Source organism: Nerophis ophidion, linkage group LG07 (assembly GCF_033978795.1).
Source record: "Nerophis ophidion isolate RoL-2023_Sa linkage group LG07, RoL_Noph_v1.0, whole genome shotgun sequence".
Taxonomy (NCBI): Eukaryota; Metazoa; Chordata; class Actinopteri; order Syngnathiformes; family Syngnathidae; genus Nerophis; species Nerophis ophidion.
The window spans coordinates 70405070-70428911 of record NC_084617.1 but is presented as its reverse complement, the minus strand read 5'-3'; the positions used below and the strand labels follow the sequence as shown (position 1 = coordinate 70428911).

At 43.1% G+C, this 23842-nt stretch overlaps 1 protein-coding gene across 3 annotated transcripts in view; it reads right to left on the bottom strand.

The window, feature by feature from the left end:
• si:dkey-91m11.5 (PH_BCR_vertebrate and RhoGAP_Bcr domain-containing protein) overlaps window positions 1-23842 on the bottom strand; it is a 171888-nt gene extending 148046 nt beyond the window's left edge. Inside the window, exons 1-3 of one of the 3 annotated variants that reach the window (XM_061907022.1) lie at window positions 23705-23841; window positions 23426-23520; window positions 20761-23336 (exon numbers count right to left, since the gene is read on the bottom strand). In XM_061907022.1, the coding sequence (XP_061763006.1) occupies window positions 20761-22069 (1309 nt within the window). In that variant the 5' untranslated portion in view covers window positions 22070-23336; window positions 23426-23520; window positions 23705-23841. Of the gene's footprint in view, window positions 1-20760; window positions 23521-23704 lie in introns of all 3 variants that reach the window. The other 2 variants (XR_009807589.1, XM_061907021.1) reach the window with 2 other exon arrangements.

The following is a 23842-nucleotide window of genomic DNA, read 5'->3' as shown; positions in this document are numbered from 1 at the left end:
CCTAGACTGGGGTAGATCCTGCTGAAATTCTATGTATTGAACGAATCGGGAAAAATATCATTTTTGAAACGAGAATCGAGTTGAATCCAAAAGGACCTTAGGACCTAGACTGGGGTAGATCCTGCTGAAATCCTATGTATTGAACGAATCGGGAAAAATATCATTTTTGAAACGAGAATCGAGTTGAATCCAAAAGGACCTCAGGACCTTAGGACCTAGACTGGGGTAGATCCTGCTGAAATCCTATGTATTGAACGAATCGGGAAAAATATCATTTTTGAAACGAGAATCGAGTTGAATCCAAAAGGACCTTAGGACCTTAGGACCTAGACTGGGGTAGATCCTGCTGAAATCCTATGTATTGAACGAATCGGGAAAAATATCATTTTTGAAACGAGAATCGAGTTGAATCCAAAAGGACCTTAGGACCTTAGGACCTTAGGACCTAGACTGGGGTAGATCCTGCTGAAATCCTATGTATTGAACGAATCGGGAAAAATATCATTTTTGAAACGAGAATCGAGTTGAATCCAAAAGGACCTTAGGACCTTAGGACCTTAGGACCTAGACTGGGGTAGATCCTGCTGAAATCCTATGTATTGAACGAATCGGGAAAAATATCATTTTTGAAACGAGAATCGAGTTGAATCCAAAAGGACCTTAGGACCTTAGGACCTTAGGACCTAGACTGGGGTAGATCCTGCTGAAATCCTATGTATTGAACGAATCGGGAAAAATATCATTTTTGAAACGAGAATCGAGTTGAATCCAAAAGGACCTTAGGACCTAGACTGGGGTAGATCCTGCTGAAATCCTATGTATTGAACGAATCGGGAAAAATATCATTTTTGAAACGAGAATCGAGTTGAATCCAAAAGGACCTTAGGACCTTAGGACCTTAGGACCTAGACTGGGGTAGATCCTGCTGAAATCCTATGTATTGAACGAATCGGGAAAAATATCATTTTTGAAACGAGAATCGAGTTGAATCCAAAAGGACCTTAGGACCTTAGGACCTAGACTGGGGTAGATCCTGCTGAAATCCTAAGTTCCAGTGATCACAGCTAAGAGCTACTCTGCTATCTTTGGTCACAGCCCCCCCCCCCCCCCCCCTTTTAGCTTGTTCCATTCATCCATTTTCTACCGCTCATTCCCTTTGAGAGTCACTGGGAGAACATGCAAACTCCACAAAGAAAGATCCCGAGCCTGGGATTGAACCCAGGACTGCAGGACCTTCGTATTGGGAGGCAGACGCCCTTTTAGCTTTTTCTCTCTCTAAATCAGGAATGTCAAACTCAAATACAGAGCGGGCCAAAATTGAAAACTGAACGAAGTCGCGGGCCGAGGTTGAACAAATTAATCCTTTAATAGGGACCCAAACAAGTTTTGCATTTAACATTGACCAAGCAAGGCTTACATAACTTTATAGTGACATGCAAAATTGAGTTTTGAATAATAATAATTGAAAAATATCAATGGCATATCAAATAAAATAAAAATTGAGTTGGGGCGGGGTTTGGTGGTAGTGGTGTATATTGTAGCCCGGAAGAGTTAGGGCTGCAAGGCCTTCTGGGTATTTGTTCGGTTGTGTTTATGTTGTGTTACGGTGCGGTTGTTCTCCCGAAATGTGTTTGTCATTCTTGTTTGCTGTGGGTTCCCAGTGTGGCGTATATTTGGAACAGTGTTAAAGTTATTTATACGGCCACCCTCAGTGTGACCTGTATGGTTGTTGACCAAGTATGCCTTGCATACACTTGAGTGTGTGTATGAGCCGCATATATTATGTGAGTGGGCCGGCACGCTGTTTGTATGGAGGAAAAGCGGACGTGGCGACATGTAGAGAACGCCAAAGGCAGTGCTTTTACGGCCCCGCCCCCAATATTATTTCCGGGGTGGAAATGGGTAGAAATTCGGGAGGGGCACTGAACTTCGGGAGTCTCCCGGGAAAATCAGGAGGGTTTACGAGTATGAGTATTAGCGGTGAATGTGGTGTTACAGCGGCGGGCCAGCTCTAATGTTAATTTGATATTGCCTCAAGGGCCAAATGAAATTAAACGGCGGGCCCCATTTGGCCCGCGGGCAAGAGTTTGACACCCATGCTCTAAATTGAAGGTACAACATTGTCTGTAAAAAACGAGTGATGGGATGTCATACCGTGGCTCAATAGTTTTGATCATGAACCTGAAGCCTTCTTTTCTGCCATGATTAGGTATAAAAACAGCTTCTCAAAAAATGCTCAGTCTTTCACAAGAAAGGATGGGGCGAGGTACACCCCTTTGTCCACAACTGCGTGAGCAAATAGTCAAACAGTTTAAAAACAACGTTTCTCAAAGTGCAATTGCAAGAAATTTAGGGATTTCAACATCTACGGTCCATAATATCATCAAAAGGTTCAGAGAATCTGGAGAAAACACTCTATGTAAGCGGCATGGCCGGAAACCAACATTGAATGACCGTGGTCTTCGATCCCTCAAAAACCGACATCAATCTCTAAAGGATATCACCACATGGGCTCAGGAACACTTCAAAAACCACTGTCACTAAATACAGTTGGTCGCTACATCTGGAAGTGCAAGTTAAAGCTCTACTATGCAAAGCGAAAGCCATTTATCAACAACATCCAGAAACGCCGCCGGCTTCTCTGGGCCCGAGATCATCTAAGATGAACTGATGCAAAGTGGAAAAGTGTTCTGTGGTCTGACGAGTCCACATTTCAAATTGCTTTTGGAAATATTCGACATGGTGTCATCCGGACCAAAGCGGAAGCGAACCATCCAGACTGTTATCGACGCAAAGTTCAAAAGCCACCATCTGTGATGGTATGGGGGTGCATTAGTGCCCAAGGCATGGGTAACTTACACATCTGTGAAGGCACCATTAATGCTGAAAGGTACATACAGGTTTTGGAACAACATATGCTGCCATCCAAGCGCTGTCTTTTTCACGGACGGCCCTGCTTATTTCAGCAAGACAATGCCAAGCCACATTCAGCACGTGTTACAACAGCGTGGCCTCGTAAAAAAAAAGAGTGCGGGTACTTTCCTGGTACGCCTGCGGTCCAGACCTGTCTACCATCAAAAATGTGTGGCGCATTATGAAGCGTAAAATACGACCGCGGAGACCCTGAACTGTTGAACGACTGAAGCTCTACATCAGGGGTGCCCATTACGTTGATCGCGATCGACTGGTTGATCTCGGAGGGTGTGTCAGTCGATCTCAAGCCAGGCATTAAAAAATAGACATAAAAATGAGCAATCATACCAAGACTTGACTTTCGTCAGTTGTTTGACGTTCTCGGCACCCGAGGATCTTGTGAGATGACGCTGGCTGCTGCGAGCTCATATTTAAGAAAAAAATCACTAACAGGGCGGACGCAGAGAAACACATTTTATTTCTAGAGACTCCGTACCTACTGTCAAAACTCTAAAGACCGACTGCACAGTTCCTGTCTTCACCATAAAAGACCTGTTTCATCCTGCCTGTGCTAACAAAATAAGAGTCTCAGAAAGCTAGCGTGCACAAGCTAGCAAGCTACGGAGTTTGATGCCAATGTATTTCTCCCCCGCCGCCCTCAGCGACCGCTTTCTCACTTGCTTGCCCACCCGCACACTCACTGACGTCACTCACCTGCTGCCAGACATTAAAGGGCCACACACATATGCTACTCTCATAACAAAGTGTTTAAAAACGAGTATGCAAGTTGGACAAATGAGATGCCAAATCCAACCACTTTCATGTGGTATTGGACAGAAAGGAGGACTTTTTTTTTCCTCCATTTGAAAATGCGGACGTTATCAGCACCACTGTCTAATTCCAATCAATGCAAGTCATCAGAATCAGGTAATACACCAACTTATATTCTTGTCTTCATGAAAGAAAGGAATCTATGTGTGTTAAACATGCTTGTATTATCATTAAACACCATTAACTTGTTAACAAAAATGTCTCTTTCATAAATAAATAAATAAATATAAATTATAAATAGGAATGAGGTAGATCTCCTCGACTTGGTCAATTGAAAAGTAGCTCGCCTGCAGAAAAAGTGTGAGCGCCCCTGCTCTACATAAAACAAGAACGGGAAAGAATTCCACATTCAAAGCTTCAACAATTAGTTTCCTCAGTTCCCAAACGTTTATTGAGTGTTGTTAAAAGAAAAGGTGATGTAACACAGTGGTGAACATGCCCTTTCCCAACTACTTTGGCACATGTTGCAGCCATGAAATTCTAAATTTATTATTATTTGCAAAAAAATTAAAGTTTATGAGTTTGAACATCAAATATCTTGTCTTTGTAGTGCATTCAATTGAATATGGGTTGAAAAGGATTTGCAAACCATTGTATTCAGTTTCTATTTACATTTGAAACAATTTCTCAACTCATATGGAAACTCCGTTTCCATATGTTCTCATGTATCTCATTCTCAAATTGGACAAGCCACTTTCCCTAACTTAACTTTGCTATATTGTTACCAAGTCAAAACTCGCTCCCAATTACAGATTCTCCCATTGTGTCCGTGCATAACAACAGGGAGCAGAGATAACAAGCATTTCCATTGGAAGCCATGTGGCACGTTTTAAACCACTCAATCCGGGTTTTTGAGTGACTTGTCAGTGCTCTTCCCCACACACACCCTCCATGACAAAGGAAACTCTCTAAATTTATCACGCTAGACAAACCCCTTTAAGTTAATTACTCGGCATCAAGGACAACAACATTGATGTGTGCTGACACGAAAGCACTCAGGGTGGACAAGGCCCAGTGACTGCTAAGCCCCCGGGGGCAGGTAGCCTTTCTGTGAGAGCATTACAACAATCAGGGGGGGTTGCAAGCAGAAGGGGGAAAAAGAGAGTGGAGGCCAGCTGACAAAAAAAAAAAAACGACCGACGTATGCCGATGATCAATACATCATGTCAATCAATACACCGGTTGTACAAGTTCAGTCAAAAGCTGATTAAAGCTCTAGAGCAGGGGTCACCAACGTGGTGCCCGCTGGCCTGTTCTAAAAATAGCTCAAATAGCAGCACTTACCAGTGAGCTGCCTCTATTTTTTAAATTTTATGTATTTACTAGCAAGCTGGTCTCGCTTTGCTCGACATTTTTAATTCTAAGAGAGACAAAACTCAAATAGAATTTAAAAATCCCAGAAAATATTTTAAAGACTTGGTCTTCACTTGTTTAAATAAATTCATTTTTTTTTTTACGTTGCTTCTTATAACTTTCAGAAAGACAATTTTAGAGAAAAAAATCCATCCATCCATCATCTTCCGCTTATCCGAGGTCGGGTCGCGGGGGCAACAGCCTAAGCAGGGAAACCCAGACTTCCCTCTCCCCAGCCACTTCGTCTAGCTCTTCCCGGGGGATCCCGAGGCGTTCCCAGGCCAGCCGGGAGACATAGTCTTCCCAACGTGTCCTGGGTCTTCCCCGTGGCCTCCTACCGGTTGGACGTGCCCTAAACACCTCCCTAGGGAGGCGTTCGGGTGGCATCCTGACCAGATGCCCGAACCACCTCATCTGGCTCCTCTCGATGTGGAGGAGCAGCGGCTTTACTTTGAGTTCCTCCCGGATGGCAGAGCTTCTCACCCTATCTCTAAGGGAGAGACCCGCCACACGGCGGAGGAAACTCATTTCGGCCGCTTGTACCCGTGATCTTATCCTTTCGGTCATGACCCAAAGCTCATGACCATAGGTGAGGATGGGAACGTAGATCGACCGGTAAATTGAGAGCTTTGCCTTCCGGCTCAGCTCCTTCTTCACCACAACGGATCGATACAACGTCCGCATTACTGAAGACGCCGCACCGATCCGCCTGTCGATCTCACGATCCACTCTTCCCTCACTCGTGAACAAGACTCCTAGGTACTTGAACTCCTCCACTTGGGGCAGGGTCTCCTCCCCAACCCGGAGATGGCACTCCACACTTTTCCGGGCGAGAACCATGGACTCGGACTTGGAGGTGCTGATTCTCATTCCGGTCGCTTCACACTCGGCTGCGAACCGATCCAGCGAGAGCTAGAGAAAAAATTACAACCTTAAAAATTATTTTAGGATTTTTAAACACATATACTGTATTTCCTTTTAAATTCCTTCCTCTTCTTTCCTGACAATTTAAATCAATTTTCAAGTAAATGTATTTTACATTTTAATATAGTTCTTCATTTTAGCTTCTGTTTTTTCGACGAAGAATATTTGTGAAATATTTCTTCAAACTTATTATGACTAAAAATCCCCCAAAAAATATGCTGGAAAATCTAGAAAATCTGTAGAATCAAATTTAAATCTTATTTCAAAGTCTTTTGAATTTCTTTTAGAATTTTTGTTCTGGAAAATCTAGAAGAAATAATGATTTTTCTTTGTTAGAAATATAGCTTGGTCCAATTTGTTATATATTCTAACAAAGTGCAGATTGGATTTTAACCTATTTAAAACATGTCATCAAAATTCTAAAAGTAATCTTAATCAGGAAAAATTACTAATGATGTTCCATAAATTCTTTTTTTTTTTTTTTTCAAAAATATTCGAATTAGCTAGTTTTTCTCTTCTTTCTTTCGGTTGAATTTTAAAGAATCGAAATTGAAGCTAAACTATGTTTCAAAAGTTAATTTTCATTTTTTTCCTGTTTTCTCCTCTTTTAAACCCTTCAATTAAGAGTTTTCTTCATCATTTATTCTCTACAAAAAACCTTCCGTGAAAGGAAAAAAAACGTACGACGAATGACGGACAGAAATACCCATTTTTTTACATATACATATGTATGAAGTTATTTAATAAGAAAATTGAACTTATTAGAAAGGAGATTAAAGACAATGCGTCCCAGCTACAACTGGGTTCTATTAACACAGATACGATTGTATATACGGCGGATACTGCAAATATCCAAAATAGTTTCTCTCGTTTTGATGAAATAACATTAGAAGAATTGTTACAACGTGTAAATGGAATAAAACAAACATGTTTACTTGACCCACTTCCTGGGAAACTTATCAAGGAGCTCTTTGTATTATTAGGTCCATCAGTGCTAAATATTATAAACTTATCACTTTCCTCGGGCACTGTTCCCCTAGCATTCAAAAAAGCGCTTATTCATCCTCTCCTTAAAAGACCTAACCTCCATCCTGACCTCATGGTAAACTACCGACCGGTGTCTCACCTTCCCTTTATTTTGAAAATCCTCGAAAAAATTGTTGCAGAGCAGCTAAATGAACACTTAGCGTTTAACAATCTATGTGAAACCTTTCAATCAATCAATCAATCAATGTTTATTTATATAGCCCCAAATCACAAATGTCTCAAAGGACTGCACAAATCATTACGACTACAACATCCTCGGAAGAACCCACAAAAGGGCAAGGAAAACTCACACCCAGTGGGCAGGGAGAATTCACATCCAGTGGGACGCCAGTGACAATGCTGACTATGAGAAACCTTGGAGAGGACCTCAGAGGGGAACCTTTCAATCCTGTTTCAGGGCAAATCACTCAACTGAGACAGCCCTCGCAAAATTGACTAATGATCTATTGCTAATGATGGATTCTGATGCGTCATCTATGTTGCTGCTCCTCGATCTTAGCGCTGCTTTCGATACCATCAATCATAATATTTTATTAGAGCGTATCAAAACACGAATTGGTATGTCGGACTCAGCCCTGTCTTGGTTTAACTCTTATCTTACTGACAGGGTGCAGTGCGTCTCCCATAACAGTGTGACCTCGGACTATGTTAAGGTAACGTGTGGAGTTCCCCAGGGTTCGGTCCTTGGCCCTGTACTCTTCAGCATCTACATGCTGTCGCTGGGTGACGTCATACGCAAATACGGTATTAGCTTTCACTGTTATGCTGATGACACCCAACTCTACATGCCCCTAAAGCTGACCAACACGCCGGATTGTAGTCAGCTGGAGGCGTGTCTTAATGAAATTAAACAATGGATGTCCGCTAATTTTTTGCAACTTAATGCCAAAAAAATGGAAATGCTGATTATCGGTCCTGCTAGACACCGACCTCTATTTAATAATACAACTTTAACATTTGACAACCAAATAATAAAACAAGGTGACTCGGTAAAGAATCTGGGTATTATCTTCGACCCAACTCTCTCCTTTGAGTCACACATTAAAAGCGTTACTAAAACGGCCTTCTTTCATCTCCGTAATATCGCTAAAATTCGCTCCATTTTGTCCACTAAAGACGCTGAGATCATTATCCATGCGTTTGCTACGTCTCGCTTCGATTACTGTAACGTATTATTTTCGGGTCTCCCAATGTCTAGCATTAAAAGATTACAGTTGGTACAAAATGCGGCTGCTAGACTTTTGACAAGAACAAGAAAGTTTGATCACATTACGCCTGTACTGGCTCACCTGCACTGGCTTCCTGTGCACTTAAGATGTGACTTTAAGGTTTTACTACTTACGTATAAAATACTACACGGTCTAGCTCCATCCTATCTTGCCGATTGTATTGTACCATATGTCCCGGCAAGAAATCTGCGTTCAAAGGACTCCGGCTTATTAGTGATTCCCAGAGCCCAAAAAAAGTCTGCGGGCTATAGAGCGTTTTCCGTTCGGGCTCCAGTACTCTGGAATGCCCTCCCGGTAACAGTTCGAGATGCTACCTCAGTAGAAGCATTTAAGTCTCACCTTAAAACTCATTTGTATACTCTAGCCTTTAAATAGACCCCCTTTTTAGACCACTTGATCTGCCGCTTCTTTTCTTTCTCCTATGTCCCCCCCTCCCTTGTGGAGGTGGTCCGGTCCGATGACCATGGATGAAGTACTGGCTGTCCAGAGTCGGGACCCAGGATGGACCGCTCGCCTGTATCGGTTGGGGACATCTCTACGCTGCTGATCCGCCTCCGCTTGGGATGGTTTCCTGTGGACGGGACTCTCGCTGCTGTCTTGGATCCGCTTGAACTGAACTCTCGCGGCTGTGTTGGAGCCACTATGGATTGAACTTTCACAGTATCATGTTAGACCCGCTCGACATCCATTGCTTTTGGTCCCCTAGAGGGGGGGGGGGGTTGCCCACATCTGAGGTCCTCTCCAAGGTTTTTCATAGTCAGCATTGTCACTGGCGTCCCACTGGATGTGAATTCTCCCTGCCCACTGGGTGTGAGTTTTCCTTGCCCTTTTGTGGGTTCTTCTGAGGATGTTGTAGTCGTAATGATTTGTGCAGTCCTTTGAGACATTTGTGATTTGGGGCTATATAAATAAACATTGATTGATTGATTGATATAGATTTATTTATTAACGGCAAATTGAGCAAATTGGCTATTTCTGGCAATTTATTTAAGTGTGTATCAAACTGGTAGCCCTTGGCATTAATCAGTACCCAAGAAGTTAGCTCTTGGTTTCAAAAAGGTTGGTGACCCCTGCTCTAAAGTATTAACATTCATTACCAGGTTATGAGGAAAACAGGCATTAGCATTCATTATTGTTGAAAAAAAAAATGCATTTCACCAAACCTGGCCTAGTTTTTGTAGGCCACATCAGTCATCTCATTAAGCTCAGGAGTTCGCACAGCCCCATGTGGTAAAAATAAACTGCATAATAATCCTGGGGCCTGAAAACATTTAATGGTGGATTTAGTGTGGTGGGTTAGTATTTTATAAAAGAGATTGCAGGTGACAGTTCTACACAAAAAGAAAACCTTAATGTTTGTTATTTCGTACTTTATATTTTACATCTTTGGCATTGACTCATTTATTAACACATAATAAATAAATGATAAATGGGTTGTACTTGTATAGCGCTTTTCTACCTTCAAGGTACTCAAAGCGCTTTGACACTACTTCCACATTTACCCATTCACACACACATTCACACACTGATGGAGGGAGCTGCCATGCAAGGCGCCAACCAGTACCCATCAGGAGCAAGGGTGAAGTGTCTTGCTCAGGACACAACGGACGTGACGAGGTTGGTTCTAGGTGGGATTTGAACCAGTGACCCTCGGGTTGCGCACGGCCACTCTCCCACTGCGCCACGCCGTCCCACAAAGCTTAGTTACCGCATCCTTTAAAGGCCTACTGAAACCCACTACTGGCGACCACACAGTCTGATAGTTTATATATCAATGATGAAATATTAACATTGCAACACATGCCAATACGGCCGGTTTAGTTTACTAAATTGCAATTTTAAATTTCGCGCGGAAGTATCATGCGTGCGCGTGACGTCACGCATTGTAGAGGACATCTTGTTCCAGCACCGTTCCCAGCTATAAGTCGCCTGTTTACATCGCATAATTCCACAGTATTCTGGACATCTGTGTTGCTGAATCTTTTGCAATTTGTTCAATGAATAATGGAGACGTCAAAGAAGAAAGCTGCAGGTGGGAAGCGGTGTATTGCGGCCGCCTTTAGCAACACAAACACAGCCGGTGTTTCATTGTTTACATTCCCGAAAGATGACAGTCAAGCTTTACTATGGAACAGAGATGTCAAGCGAACACGGTTTGATTGGACCACACACACAAAGTACAGTGTATTATGCAGCGATCATTTCGAAAGATCGTGTTTATAAGAGGATCCCTTGCGAAGGGCAGAGATGGGCATCGCCACCGCCCGTCGACTGGTGCTGAAGAAAGGTGCGAGGTCGACCTTCAGGTTGTACAGGTACAACCATATAATCTCACTAAAACACTAGTAACACAATAAGCAGATAAGGGATTTTCCAGAATGATCCTAGTAAATGTGTCTCATATAGGGGTGTAACGGTACGTGTATTTGTATTGAACCGTTTCCGTACGGGGGCTTCGGTTCGGTTTGGGGGCGTATCGAACCAGTTTGTAACCTAAAGTCTTAACAAGCTGCTCTGCTTTCTGCCTCTGTCTGAGCAGTGAGCCCCCAGCATTGTCCCGCCCACACAACCATCTGATTGGTTACATACAGAGCCAATCGGCAGTGCGTATTCAGAGCGATATAACAGCCAATCAGCAGGGCGTATTCAGAAAGCATGGAGTCAGTGCTCCGGCGTCGAGATGAGCAGAAATGTGTTTAGCAGGTGAGCAGCTGACATCGTACACTCCCCAAATTATAAAAAACACTTCCCAGTCACAACTATTACAAACATCACTATGAGCCCGTTGACCTTCTAGAAACTTAAACTGCAGCTCAGCTCGCTCATAGTTCTGGGTTGAGGTGAAGGCTAATTAGCTTTTAGCGTTATGTTAGCTGCTTTTGCTGTGTGTGTGTGCGTGCGTGTGCGTGCGCTTGTGTGCATGTGTGTGTGTGTGTGTGTGTGTGTGTGTGTGTGTGTGTGTAATAAAAGCCAACTGCAGGCTTCCCAAATGCTGTAATAACTAAGCATGATGAGTTGACTTAAAACTGTTTAATGTTGCACTTTTTATATGTAGAAGAAAGGTTTTGTCATTTTATTTAATCAAAGCAACAACTTGAGGCAGTTTAAAGTTGATTAACGTGGGCAGAATTATTATAGTGTTCCCAATGTTAAAATGATCAAGCCATTGTTTACAAATTTGGTAAATAAATAACCCAAAAAAATGTATATTTTGTTGTTTTCTTACTGTACCGAAAATGAACAGAACCGTGACCTCTAAACTGAGGTACGTACCGAACCGAAATTTTTGTGTACCGTTACACCCTTAGTCTAATAACATCTGAATCGCTCCCACTGCCCTCGCCTTTTTTTTTTTTTCTAGTCCTTCACTCTTACTTTCCTCATCCACGAATATTTCATCCTCGCTCAAATTAATAGGGAAATCGTCGCTTTCTCGGTCCAAATCGCTCTCGCTGCTGGTGGCCATGATTGTAAACAATGTGAGGATGTGATGAGCTCCACAACCCCTGACGTCACGCGCACATCGTCTGCTACTTCCGGTACAGGCAAGGCTTTTTTATTAGCGACCAAAAGTTGCGAACTTTATCGTCGATGTTCTCTACTAAATCCTTTCAGCAAAAATATCGCAATATAGCGAAATGATCAAGTATGACACATAGAATGGACCTGCTATCCCCGTTTAAATAAGAAAATCTCATTTCAGTAGGCCTTTAACCCCAATATGCAGGGCAGGAATTATATTAGTACAGTCATACCTCGGTTTTTGTTGGTAAGCCGTTCCAAAAGTTCAGACTAGGACTGAATCGTACGAAATAAATAATGTAAATCCAATGAATCCCTACCAGACACCCAACATTAATGGTACATAACACATTTTATAGAGAATATTTATAGTTTTATGCTGAAAATAACGAGGAATACATATAAATGAATGAAATGGCGAATGAACATTTAACATCACTTTAACTTTTTCTGATGACTCTTGTTGGTAAAGACAGTGATGAGCGGAGAGGGGGGAAGGTTTTTTCAGTTCTTTCTAGGGGTGTAACGGTACGTTTATTTGTATTGAACCGTTTCAGTGCGGGGGTTTCAGTTCGGTTCGGAGGTGTACCAAACAAGTTTCCACACGGACATATTAGGTATGTTGTGTAAACAATGCAGAGTGAGGTACTACACATGGCAGGCTAGCAGCGACCGGGCTAGGACAACATGCCAAAGCCAGAGCTGGAAGACCCTCCTGCCTCGTTAACATCTCCCCTTTGGGAAAACTTCAGCTTCGCGGTGCGATACAACAATGGAGGACGGAGGTTTGCCGACATTGTTGAGCAGCAGTCGGGTATGCTTCTGCCAACACGTCAAACATGCTAATTCTTTTGAAGTGGCACCACCTCCAAGTCAACCTCCCTTTAAAGGGGAACATTATCACAATTTCAAAAGGGTTAAAAACAATAAAAATCAGTTCCCAGTGGCTTGTTGATTTTTTTAAGTGTTTTTCAAAATTTTACCGGTCCCGGAATATCCCTAAATAAAGCTTTAAAGTGCCTTATTTTCGCTATTTTCGAAACCACTATCCATTTCCCTGTGACGTCACACAGGGCTGCCAATACAAACAACATGGCGGTTACCAAAGCAAGATATAGCGACATTAGCTCCGATTCAGACTCGGATTTCAGCGGCTTAAGCGATTCAACAGATTACGCATGTATTGAAACAGATGGTCGGAGTATGGAGGGAGATAGCGAAAACGAAATTGAAGGAGAAATTGAAGCTATTGAGCGAATAGCTATTGACGCTATTCGGCCATAGCGTGAGTGTACCTAATGAAGTGGCCCATAGCATGGCTGCCTTATTAGCATCGCCGGTAAAATGTGCGGACCAAACGATCAGGACTTTCGCATCTTGTGACACTGGAGCAACTTAAATCCGTCGATTGGTAAGTGTTTGTTTCGCATTAAATGTGGGTATCTAGTTTCAAATGTACATACAGCTAGCATAAATAGCATGTTAGCATCGATTAGCGTAGTATGTTAGCATCGATTAGCTGGCAGTCATGCCGTGACCAAATATGTCTGATTAGCACATAAGTCAACAACATCAACAAAACTCAACTTTGTGATTTTGTTGACTTAATCGTTGCAAATGCATCTGCAGTTTATCCATACATCTCTGTGCCATGTCTGTCTTAGCATCGCCGGTCAAATGTGAAGACACTTTGGTACATTCAATGGGGGTCTGGCAGCAGATTTCTTGCCAGTGGTGCAACTTGAATCCCTCCCTGTTAGTGTTGTTACACCCTCCGACAACACACCGATGAGGCATGATGTCTCCAAGGTTCCAAAAAATAGTGGAAAAAACGGAAAATAACAGAGCTGAGACCCGGTGTTTGTAATGTGAAAATGAATATGGCGGGTGTGTTACCTCGGTAAAAAACCGATAAACAGAAAGGCGTTTAATTTGCCAAAATTCACCCATTTAGAGTTCGGAAATCGGTTAAAAAAATACATGGTCTTTTTTCTGCAACATCAAGGTATATATTGACGCTTGCATAGGTTTGGTGATAATGTTCCCCTTTAAGGAAGAGAAAGAGGAGCGTGGAGCAAACACCGCATTCAAGCAGCCTCTCCCCGGCCAGCCAGGCAGGGCTAAAGCAATAACAAATGTTTTTATGGCAGCACATTTAAGACCAGCCATCCATCCATCCATTTTCTACCGCTTGTCCCATTCGGGGTCCCGGGGGGTTGCTGTATTGCATTAAAACTAAATTTTGACCCACTTCTATGGTGGAAGAACTATAAACCCATATATCCTCTTACTACCAAGTTAATCTGAGGCTGAGTTGACTTGAAACTGTTTAATGTTGCACTTTTTATAAGTAGAAGAAAAGTTTGGTCATTTTATTTCATATGAGCAACAACTGGAGGCAGTTTAATGTTGATTAACGTGTACCCCGACTTAAACAAGTTGAAAAACTTATTGGGGTGTTACCATTCAGTGCTCAATTGTACGGAATATGTACTGTACTGTGCAATCTACTAATAAAGTTCTCAATCAATCAATCAAAAAAAGCACTTTATATGTAGAAAGGTTTTGTTAAGAAACTATTTTGAGCCTTATCTTATTTAGATTGTATTTTATATATGTTGGCCACATTAACCCTGGCAATGGACCCTGTGGTTATATGTATGTTATGCCTTTGTTTACAAATTTGGTAAATAAATAACCAAAAAATTTATATTTTGTTGTTTTCTAACTGTACCGAAAATGAACCGAATCATGACCTCTAAACCGAAGTACATACCGAACCAAATTTTTTGTGTACCGTTATAGTCCCAGTTTTTTCTTAATTCAATAGTGTTTCACACCTTCTTTATAAAAGTACTTGCAATCCGCGGAATGATATGTGTTCAAACAGTTGAGTTTGTTACGTGCAAAGTTTGGCCGTACGATAAATACAATATGCGTAATCAATGATAACATTTTGGGACAAAAAGTGGTGTTGATGCAAATTGAGCACTTAATTTGTACAGAATTAATTTACTATTGGGCATTATTATCCACTTACAAACATAATAACAAGATGTAACATATTAATGGATAGGAATTATAGTAAATCCCGCAGCTGAGATAACTCCAGCACCCCCCGCGACCCCAAAAGAGACAAGCGGTAGAAAATGGATGAATGGGCATTCTAACAATTGTGCGGAATTTGTTGTTGATTATAATAGTATCTTGAAGCTGCAGAGGCACTGCTTGGAGTGCACAACTTGGCTTGTGGCCAGTGGATGTCTAAATTAGTTTGTGGTCTGAAGAACAACAACATGACTTCAGTTCTGGGAAGTTCACGCAGACCTAAATTATGACACTCCTCCGGGCAGGATCATTAAATGGTATCTAAACAGGAGCTCAGAACATTCAGAGACATTTTCCCATCTCATTTAAAAATAGAAATAACTGATGATTAAATGCCTTTGAAAAGGCCATTTAACCAACATTTTAACATTAATGAGATTAATCAAAATAGCGGCAGAGATCAATTCCCAATGCAATAGTGTTTATGTACAAACCCCGTTTCCATATGAGTTGGGAAATTGTGTTGGATGTAAATATAAACAAAATACAATGATTTGCAAATCCTTTTCAACCCATATTCAGTTGAATATGCTACAAAGACAACATATTAGATGTTCAAACTGATACACATTATTTCACTTGCGAATAATCATTAACTTTAGAATTTGATGCCAGCAACACGTGACAAAGAAGTTGGGAAAGGTGGCAATAAATACTGATATAGTGATAAACACTTATTTGGAACATCCCACAGGTGTGCAGGCTAATTGGGAACAGGTGGGTGCCATGATTGGGTATAAAAACAGCTTCCCAAAAAATGCTCAGTCTTTCACAAGAAAGGATGGGGCGAGGTACACCCCTTTGTCCACAACTGCGTGAGCAAATAGTCGAACAGTTTAAGAACAACGTTTCTCAAAGTGCAATTGCAAGAAATTTAGGGATTTCAACATCTACGGTCCATAATATCATCAAAAGGGTCAGAGAATCTGCAGAAATCACTTCACGTAAGCAGCATGGCCGGAAACCAACATTGAATGACGGTAACCTTCGATCCCTCAGACGGCACTGTATCAAAAACCGACATCAATCTCTAAAGGATATCACCACATGGGCTCAGGAACACTTCAGAAAACCACTGTCACTAAATACAGTTGGTCGCTACATCTGTAAGTGCAAGTTAAAGCTCTACTATGCAAAGCGAAAGCCATTTATCAACAACATCCAGAAACGCCCGAGATCAAATATCTTGTCTTTGTAGTCATTACAATTGAATATGGGTTGAAAATGATTTGCAAATCATTGTATTCAGTTTATATTTACATCTAACTCAATGTACCTTTAATAAATAAATCTATGTATATATAAAAAATAGGTATTTCTGTCTGTCATTTTTTTCCCCTTTTACGGAAGGTTTTTTGTAGAGAATAAATGATAATAAAAAAAAACACTTAATTGAACGGTTTAAAACAGGAGAAAACACAAAAAAAATTTAAATACAATTTTGAAACATCGTTTATCTTCAATTTCCGACTCTTTAAAATTCAAAATTCAACCGAAAAAAATTAAGAGAAAAACTAGCTAATTCGAATCTTTTTGAAAAAATTAAAAAAAGAATTTATGGAACATCATTAGTAATTTTTCCTGATTAAGATTGATTTTAGAATGTTGATGACATGTTTTAAATAGGTTAAAATCCACTTTGAAATAAGATTTAAACTTGATTTTACAGATTTTCTATTTTTGCCAGAATATTTTTATTTTATTTTAATCATAATAAGTTTGAAGAAATATTTCACAAATATACTTCATCGAAAAAACCGAAGCTAAAATGAAGAATCAAATTAAAATGTATTTATTATTCTTTACAATAAAAAAAAATGCTTGAACATTGATTTAAATTGTCAGGAAAGAAGAGGAAGGAATTTAAAAGACAAAAAGGTACCGTATTTCCTTGAATTGCCGCCGGGGCGCCAATTAATTTAAAACCTCTTCTCACTCCTGCGCTTACCAAAGGCATGCGGTAAATGTAAGCATGCGCTAATTATTTTAAAACCTCTTCTCACTACGGCACTTCCCAAAGGCATGCAGTAAAAAATGTTTGTGTGATGTAAGCTTGGACCTTAAATCCTACTGAATAGCTCTTAATCTTCTTCCCTTTATGCGATTTCAAATTACCGGAATTGAAATCAGCCTCCTCCGTTTTGAAAATGATGACAGGGGAAGTGTCACTCGGTAATACTAAGCATCCATCCATCCATCCATTTTCTACCGCTTGTCCCTTACGGGGTTGCGGGGGGCGCTGGCGCCTATCTCGGCTACAATCGGGCGGAAGGCGGGGTACACCCTGGACAAGTCGCCACCTCATCGCAGGGCCAACACAGATAGACAGACAACATTCACACTCACATTCACACACTAGGGCCAATTTAGTGTTGCCAATCAACCTATCCCCAGGTGCATGTCTTTGGAAGTGGGAGGAAGGGAACCCACGCATTCACGGGGAAGAACATGCAAACTCCACACAGAAAGATCCCGAGCCTGGATTTGAACCCAGGACTGCAGGAACTTCGTATTTTGAGGCACACGCACTAACCCCTCTTCCACCGTACTAATAAGCATGCGCTAATTATTTTGCGAAGCGAGTTTGACCCGGCAGTAATTCAAGCCAGGTGCATACTATATGCCCTGTGGCAATTCAAAGAAATACGGTATATGTGTTTAAAAATCCTAAAATAATTTTTAAGGTTGTATTTTTTCCCTAAAATTGTCTTTCTGAAAGTTATAAGAAGCAAAGTAAAAAAAGAAATGCCCCATCCATCCATTTCCTACCGCTTATTCCCTTTTGGGGTCACGGGGGGCGCTGGCGCCTATCTCAGCTACAATCGGGCGGAAGGCGGGGTACACCCTGGACAAGTCGCCACCTCATCGCAGGGCCAACACAGATAGACAGACAACATTCACACTCACATTCACACACTAGGGCCAATTTAGTGTTGCCAATCAACCTATCCCCAGGTGCATGTCTTTGGAAGTGGGAGGAAGGGAACCCACGCATTCACGGGGAAGAACATGCAAACTCCACACAGAAAGATCCCGAGCCTGGATTTGAACCCAGGACTGCAGGAACTTCGTATTGTGAGGCAGACGCACTAACCCCTCTGCCACCGTACTAAGCATGCGCTAATTATTTTGCGAAGCGAGTTTGACCCGGCAGTAATTCAAGCCAGGTGCATACTATATGCCCGGCGGCAATTCAAGGAAATACGGTATATGTGTTTAAAAATCCTAAAAATCATTTTTAAGGTTGTATTTTTTCTCTAAAATTGTCTTTCTGAAAGTTATAAGAAGCAAAGTAAAAAAAGAAATGCCCCATCCATCCATTTCCTACCGCTTATTCCCTTTTGGGGTCACGGGGGGCGCTGGCGCCTATCTCAGCTACAATCGGGCGGAAGGCGGGGTACACCCTGGACAAGTCCCCACCTCATCGCAGGGCCAACACAGACAACATTCACACTCACATTCACACACTAAGGCCAATTTAGTGTTGCCAATCAACCTATCCCCAGGTGCATGTCTTTGGAAGTGGGAGGAAGGGAACCCACGCATTCACGGGGAAGAACATGCAAACTCCACACAGAAAGATCCCGAGCCTGGATTTGAACCCAGGACTGCAGGAACTTCGTATTGTGAGGCAGACGCACTAACCCCTCTTCCACCGTACTAAGCATGCGCTAATTATTTTGCGAAGCGAGTTTGACCCGGCAGTAATTCAAGCCAGGTGCATACTATATGCCCTGTGGCAATTCAAAGAAATACGGTATATGTGTTTAAGAATCCTAAAATCATTTTTGAGGTTGTATTTTTTCTCTAAAATTGTCTTTCTGGAAGTTATAAGAAGCAAAGTAAAAAAAGAAATGCCCCATCCATCCATTTTCTACCGCTTATTCCCTTTTGGTGTCGCGGGGGGCGCTGGCGCCTATCTCAGCTACAATCAGGCGGAAGGCGGGGTACACCCTGGACAAGTCGCCACCTCATCGCAGGGCCAACACAGACAACATTCACACTCACATTCACACACCAGGGCCAATTTAGTGTTGCCAATCAACTTATCCCCAGGTGCATGTCTTTGGAAGTGGGAGGAAGCCGGAGTACCCGGAGGGAACCCACGCATTCACGGGGAGAACATGCAAACTCCACACAGAAAGATCCCGAGCCTAGATTTGAACCCAGGACTGCAGGACCTTCGCATTGTGAGGCAGACGCACTAACCCCTCTTCCACCGTACTAAGCATGCGCTAATTATTTTGCGAAGCAAGTTTGACCTGGCAGTAATTCAAGCCAGGTGCATACTATATGCCCGGCGGCAATTCAAGGAAATACGGTATATGTGTTTAAAAATCCTAAAAATCATTTTTAAGGTTGTATTTTTTCTCTAAAATTGTGTTTCTGAAAGTTATAAGAAGCAAAGTAAAAAAAGAAATGCCCCATCCATCCATTTTCTACCGCTTATTCCCTTTTGGGGTCGCGGGGGGCGCTGGCGCCTATCTCAGCTACAATCGGGCGGAAGGCGGGGTACACCCTGGACAAGTCGCCACCTCATCGCAGGGCCAACACAGACAACATTCACACTCACATTCACACACTAGGGCCAATTTAGTGTTGCCAATCAACCTATCCCCAGGTGCATGTCTTTGGAAGTGGGAGGAAGGGAACCCACGCATTCACGGGGAAGAACATGCAAACTCCACACAGAAAGATCCCGAGCCTGGATTTGAACCCAGGACTGCAGGAACTTCGTATTGTGAGGCAGACGCACTAACCCCTCTTCCACCGCACTAAGCATGCGCTAATTATTTTGCAAAGCGAGTTTGACCCGGCAGTAATTCAAGCCAGGTGCATACTATATGCCCGGCGGCAATTCAAGGAAATACGGTATATGTGTTTAAAAATCCTAAAAATCATTTTTAAGGTTGTATTTTTTCTCTAAAATTGTCTTTCTGAAAGTTATAAGAAGCAAAGTAAAAAAAGAAATGCCCCATCCATCCATTTCCTACCGCTTATTCCCTTTTGGGGTCACGGGGGGCGCTGGCGCCTATCTCAGCTACAATCGGGCGGAAGGCGGGGTACACCCTGGACAAGTCCCCACCTCATCGCAGGGCCAACACAGACAACATTCACACTCACATTCACACACTAGGGCCAATTTTAGTGTTGCCAATCAACCTATCCCCAGGTGCATGTCTTTGGAAGTGGGAGGAAGCCGGAGTACCCGGAGGGAACCCACGCATTCACGGGGAGAACATGCAAACTCCACGCAGAAAGATCCCGAGCCTAGATTTGAACCCAGGACTGCAGGAACTTCGTATTGTGAGGCAGACGCACTAACCCCTCTTCCACCGTACTAAGCATGCGCTAATTATTTTGCGAAGCCAGTTTGACCCGGCAGTAATTCAAGCCAGGTGCATACTATATGCCCGGCGGCAATTCAAGGAAATACGGTATATGTGTTTAAAAATCCTAAAATCATTTTTAAGGTTGTATTTTTTCTCTAAAATTGTCTTTCTGAAAGTTACAAGAAGCAAAGTAGAAAAAATAAATGAATTTATTTAAACAAGTGAAGACCAAGTCTTTAAAATATTTTCTTGGATTTTTTCATTCTATTTGAGTTTTGTCTCTCTTAGAATTAAAAATGTTGAGCAAAGCGAGACCAGCTTGCTAGTAAATAAATAACATTTAAAAAATTGAGGAAGCTCACTGGTAAGTGCTGCTATCTGAGCTATTTTAAGAACAGGCCAGCGGGCGACTCATCTGGTCCTTACGGGCGACCTCGCGTTGGTGACCCCAGGCGTAATTTGGAAAGTGAAGAGTGTGTTGGTGTGCATTCCAGACCTACCCAGATCTCCTTGAATACTGTTGTCATGGGAGGTTCTGCTGGACACGGTGGAGTCCCCATCACTGGGCCAGGGTTGGCCCGTCTTACGCACTCTGACGGCCGCGTCACTCAGACCCACCTGCTGCCTCAGACGCTTTAAGGAGAGAGGCGTGGGTGGACTGCTGCTGTCGCAGGACTGCTGGGACGGTGAGCGGCTTTTCTGCCTGAACATCTGATAGGCGGTGGGACTGGGGGAGACGTGGCTGGACTGGCCTGAGGAGAAGTCCTCTTCGCTGGATGTCAGGTTCTCATTGGAGCTACAGTCCGGAGTGTATCCTTCTCCGACATCGTCGAAGCCCCCAGGGGAGCAGGAGTGCCTCGGCCATGTTAGGTGTGTCTCTTCCTCTATGCTGTGGTCTTTAATGTGGATTACTCTCGTCTCCCGCTCAGCGGCCATCATCCCCCCGACATACACGCTGGCATACGGCGGGCACTCGGCTGCCCGCGGCTCAGACGTTCCTCCAGTGGAACGGACAGCACAGTCTTTCGGGAAGGGTTCCTCGGGTTCGTCGTATATCCCGTTATAGCTGTAGTTCCCCTCCGTGGACCTGCCCCGTTGGAAACACTTGCTTATGTCCCCCGTAGTGGCGGAAAGGTTCCCTGGCATGGAATGAAGAGACCTCTTACGTTCCATCTGCATGGCCTGACAACCGAGTGTGCTGATCTTGTCCGAGACCTCCCGGTCGTTCACTTTCACCAGTCCTCGCTCGTAATGGTACTCCATGTTAACGTAGAAGGGTTTTTCCGGCTCTCCCATCACCGACGACCCTCCGGCCGTGTGGGAATTGGCTCTCCTGATGCGCTCAAAGTTGGATCGCAGAGCTGCAACAGAACCCGGCCCGACTGGGAATTCGGGAATGTCAGACTCCGGGCGGAAAGGTGAGGCTCGACCCTTCGATTTGGTACCTTCAGCCTCTGCCTCTGGATGCGGTATCCATTGTGCGGTCCTGCCGGGTCCGGTCCTAGTCTGCTCCGCTTCCTTTTTGTGACCATCCGGACCGCCGCAAACGTCTGTATCACTTGCCTGCGCCGGCCTTTTAAAACCCCATCTCTGCCCGTCGTAAGACTTCTTCTCTTTGGCGAGGAGAGTCTGCAGGTAGATCATCCGAAAGCGCTCTTTGTTGACCTCCTTCTCCAAGTGTCTGATGGACGTCTTGCATTTGACCAGCTCCTGTTCGATCGCCCCTAAAGAGTTCAGCTCCATGCACGGTGGATCCGATTCGGGAAACTGGGTTCTCCAAGCCTCGATAAACCCCACCGGTTCAACCATTGTTAGCAACCTGACAGCCACTAGTCAGTGAAGAGGAGAAACCAGAAAAGACATCCGAGGAATACGCCGATTTTAAAGGCCTACTGAAACCCACGACTACCGACCACGCAGTCTGATAGTTTATATATCAATGATGAAATATTAACATTGCAACACATGCCAATACGGCTGGTTTAGTTTACTAAATTACAATTTTAAATTTCCCGCGGATTTTCTTGTTGAAAACGTTGCGGACGTTATTGGTTGAACGGATATTTTAGCCCAGCACCATTCACGGCTAAAAGTAGTCTCTTTTCATCGCATAATTACACAGTATTTTGGACATCCGTGTTGCTGAATCTTTTTCAATTTCTTCAATTAATAATGGAGACAATAAAGAAGAATGCTGTTGGTGGAAAGCGGTGGATTGCAGCTGCCTTTAGCAACCGAAACACAGCCGGTGTTTCTTTGTTTGTTGTGAAGCTTTAGCGAACATGTTTCTCTATCACATGCCAGCCTGCACGTTTTTGGATTTGAAAATTGTGATATTAAGTCGGCTCTTACCGGAGACTTATGCGGAGTTAGCGTCCTCTTGCAGCAGCTGTCATCTTGGCTTCTCTCAGCGACACAGGCGGACACCGCAGCCCTCCGACTTTCAGGTATGACTTTATAATTTCACTAAAACACTATTAACACAATAAGCAGATAAGGGATTTTCCGGAATTATCCTAGTAAATGTGTCTAATAACATCTGATTCGCTCCCACTGCACTCGCCTTTTTCTTTTTTTTTTTCTAGTGCTTCACTCTAACTTTCCTCATCCACAAATATTTCATCCTCGCTCAAAATAGCTTTCTCGCTGCTGGTGGCTATGATTATAAACAAAGTGAGGAGCCCTACAACCCGTGACGTCACACGCACATCGTCTGCTACTTCCGGTACAGGCAAGGCTTTTTTTATTAGCGACCAAAAGTTGCGAACTTTATCGACGATGTTCTCTACTAAATCCTTTCAGCAAAAATATGGCAATATCGCGAAATGATCAAGTATGACACATAGAATGGACCTGCTATCCCCGTTTAAATAAGAAAATCTCATTTCAGTAGGCCTTTAAAGGAAGGATCCAGTTTAGACGTCTTTACTCACAAAAAGATCCGTCCAGTTTCTGTGCGACTATTTGGCAAGAAATATGAGAGTTGTCCTGTTGAGCTTTCCTTTCGATGGTCTATCCTGTCTGCGATGAGGTGGCGACTTGTCCGGGGTGCATCCCTCCTTCCGCCCGATTGTAGCTGAGATGGGCACCAAAGGGAATAAGCGGTAGAAAAATGGATGGATGGATGGGTCAATCCTGTGGAGGTCTTATGTCCTCTATGCTTACTGTCAGACTGACTGAAGGCTCGATGGTGCTCTGCCTCCCCGTCAGAGAGACACCAGGAGGCGGGGCATCGTTGTGGGATTCGGGCTTACTCTCCACTGAAAAATGAGAAGAAAAACAGAACGACTAACAAGAGTAGGTTTTCGTAAAAGACGAGGTCAAAGGTGGAAGAGAAAATAAGTTAGGTGGATTAAAAAAAAAAGTTAATATACTCTTTCTTGAACACCAATCTAGCTTTTTTTATCTCGGTTGGGAAAAGCCTCTTGGCAGTTTAGTACTCACCGATATCGCCGCGTCGACGTTACTTTGTATCGCCTTATCGGTTGCAACGTGTTTGTTAAGCATGGCCAAATACACAACTATTTACGCCCCGTGTACTTTAAACGCGCATGCGCAAACCGAGCCCTCCTTTGAAGCTTC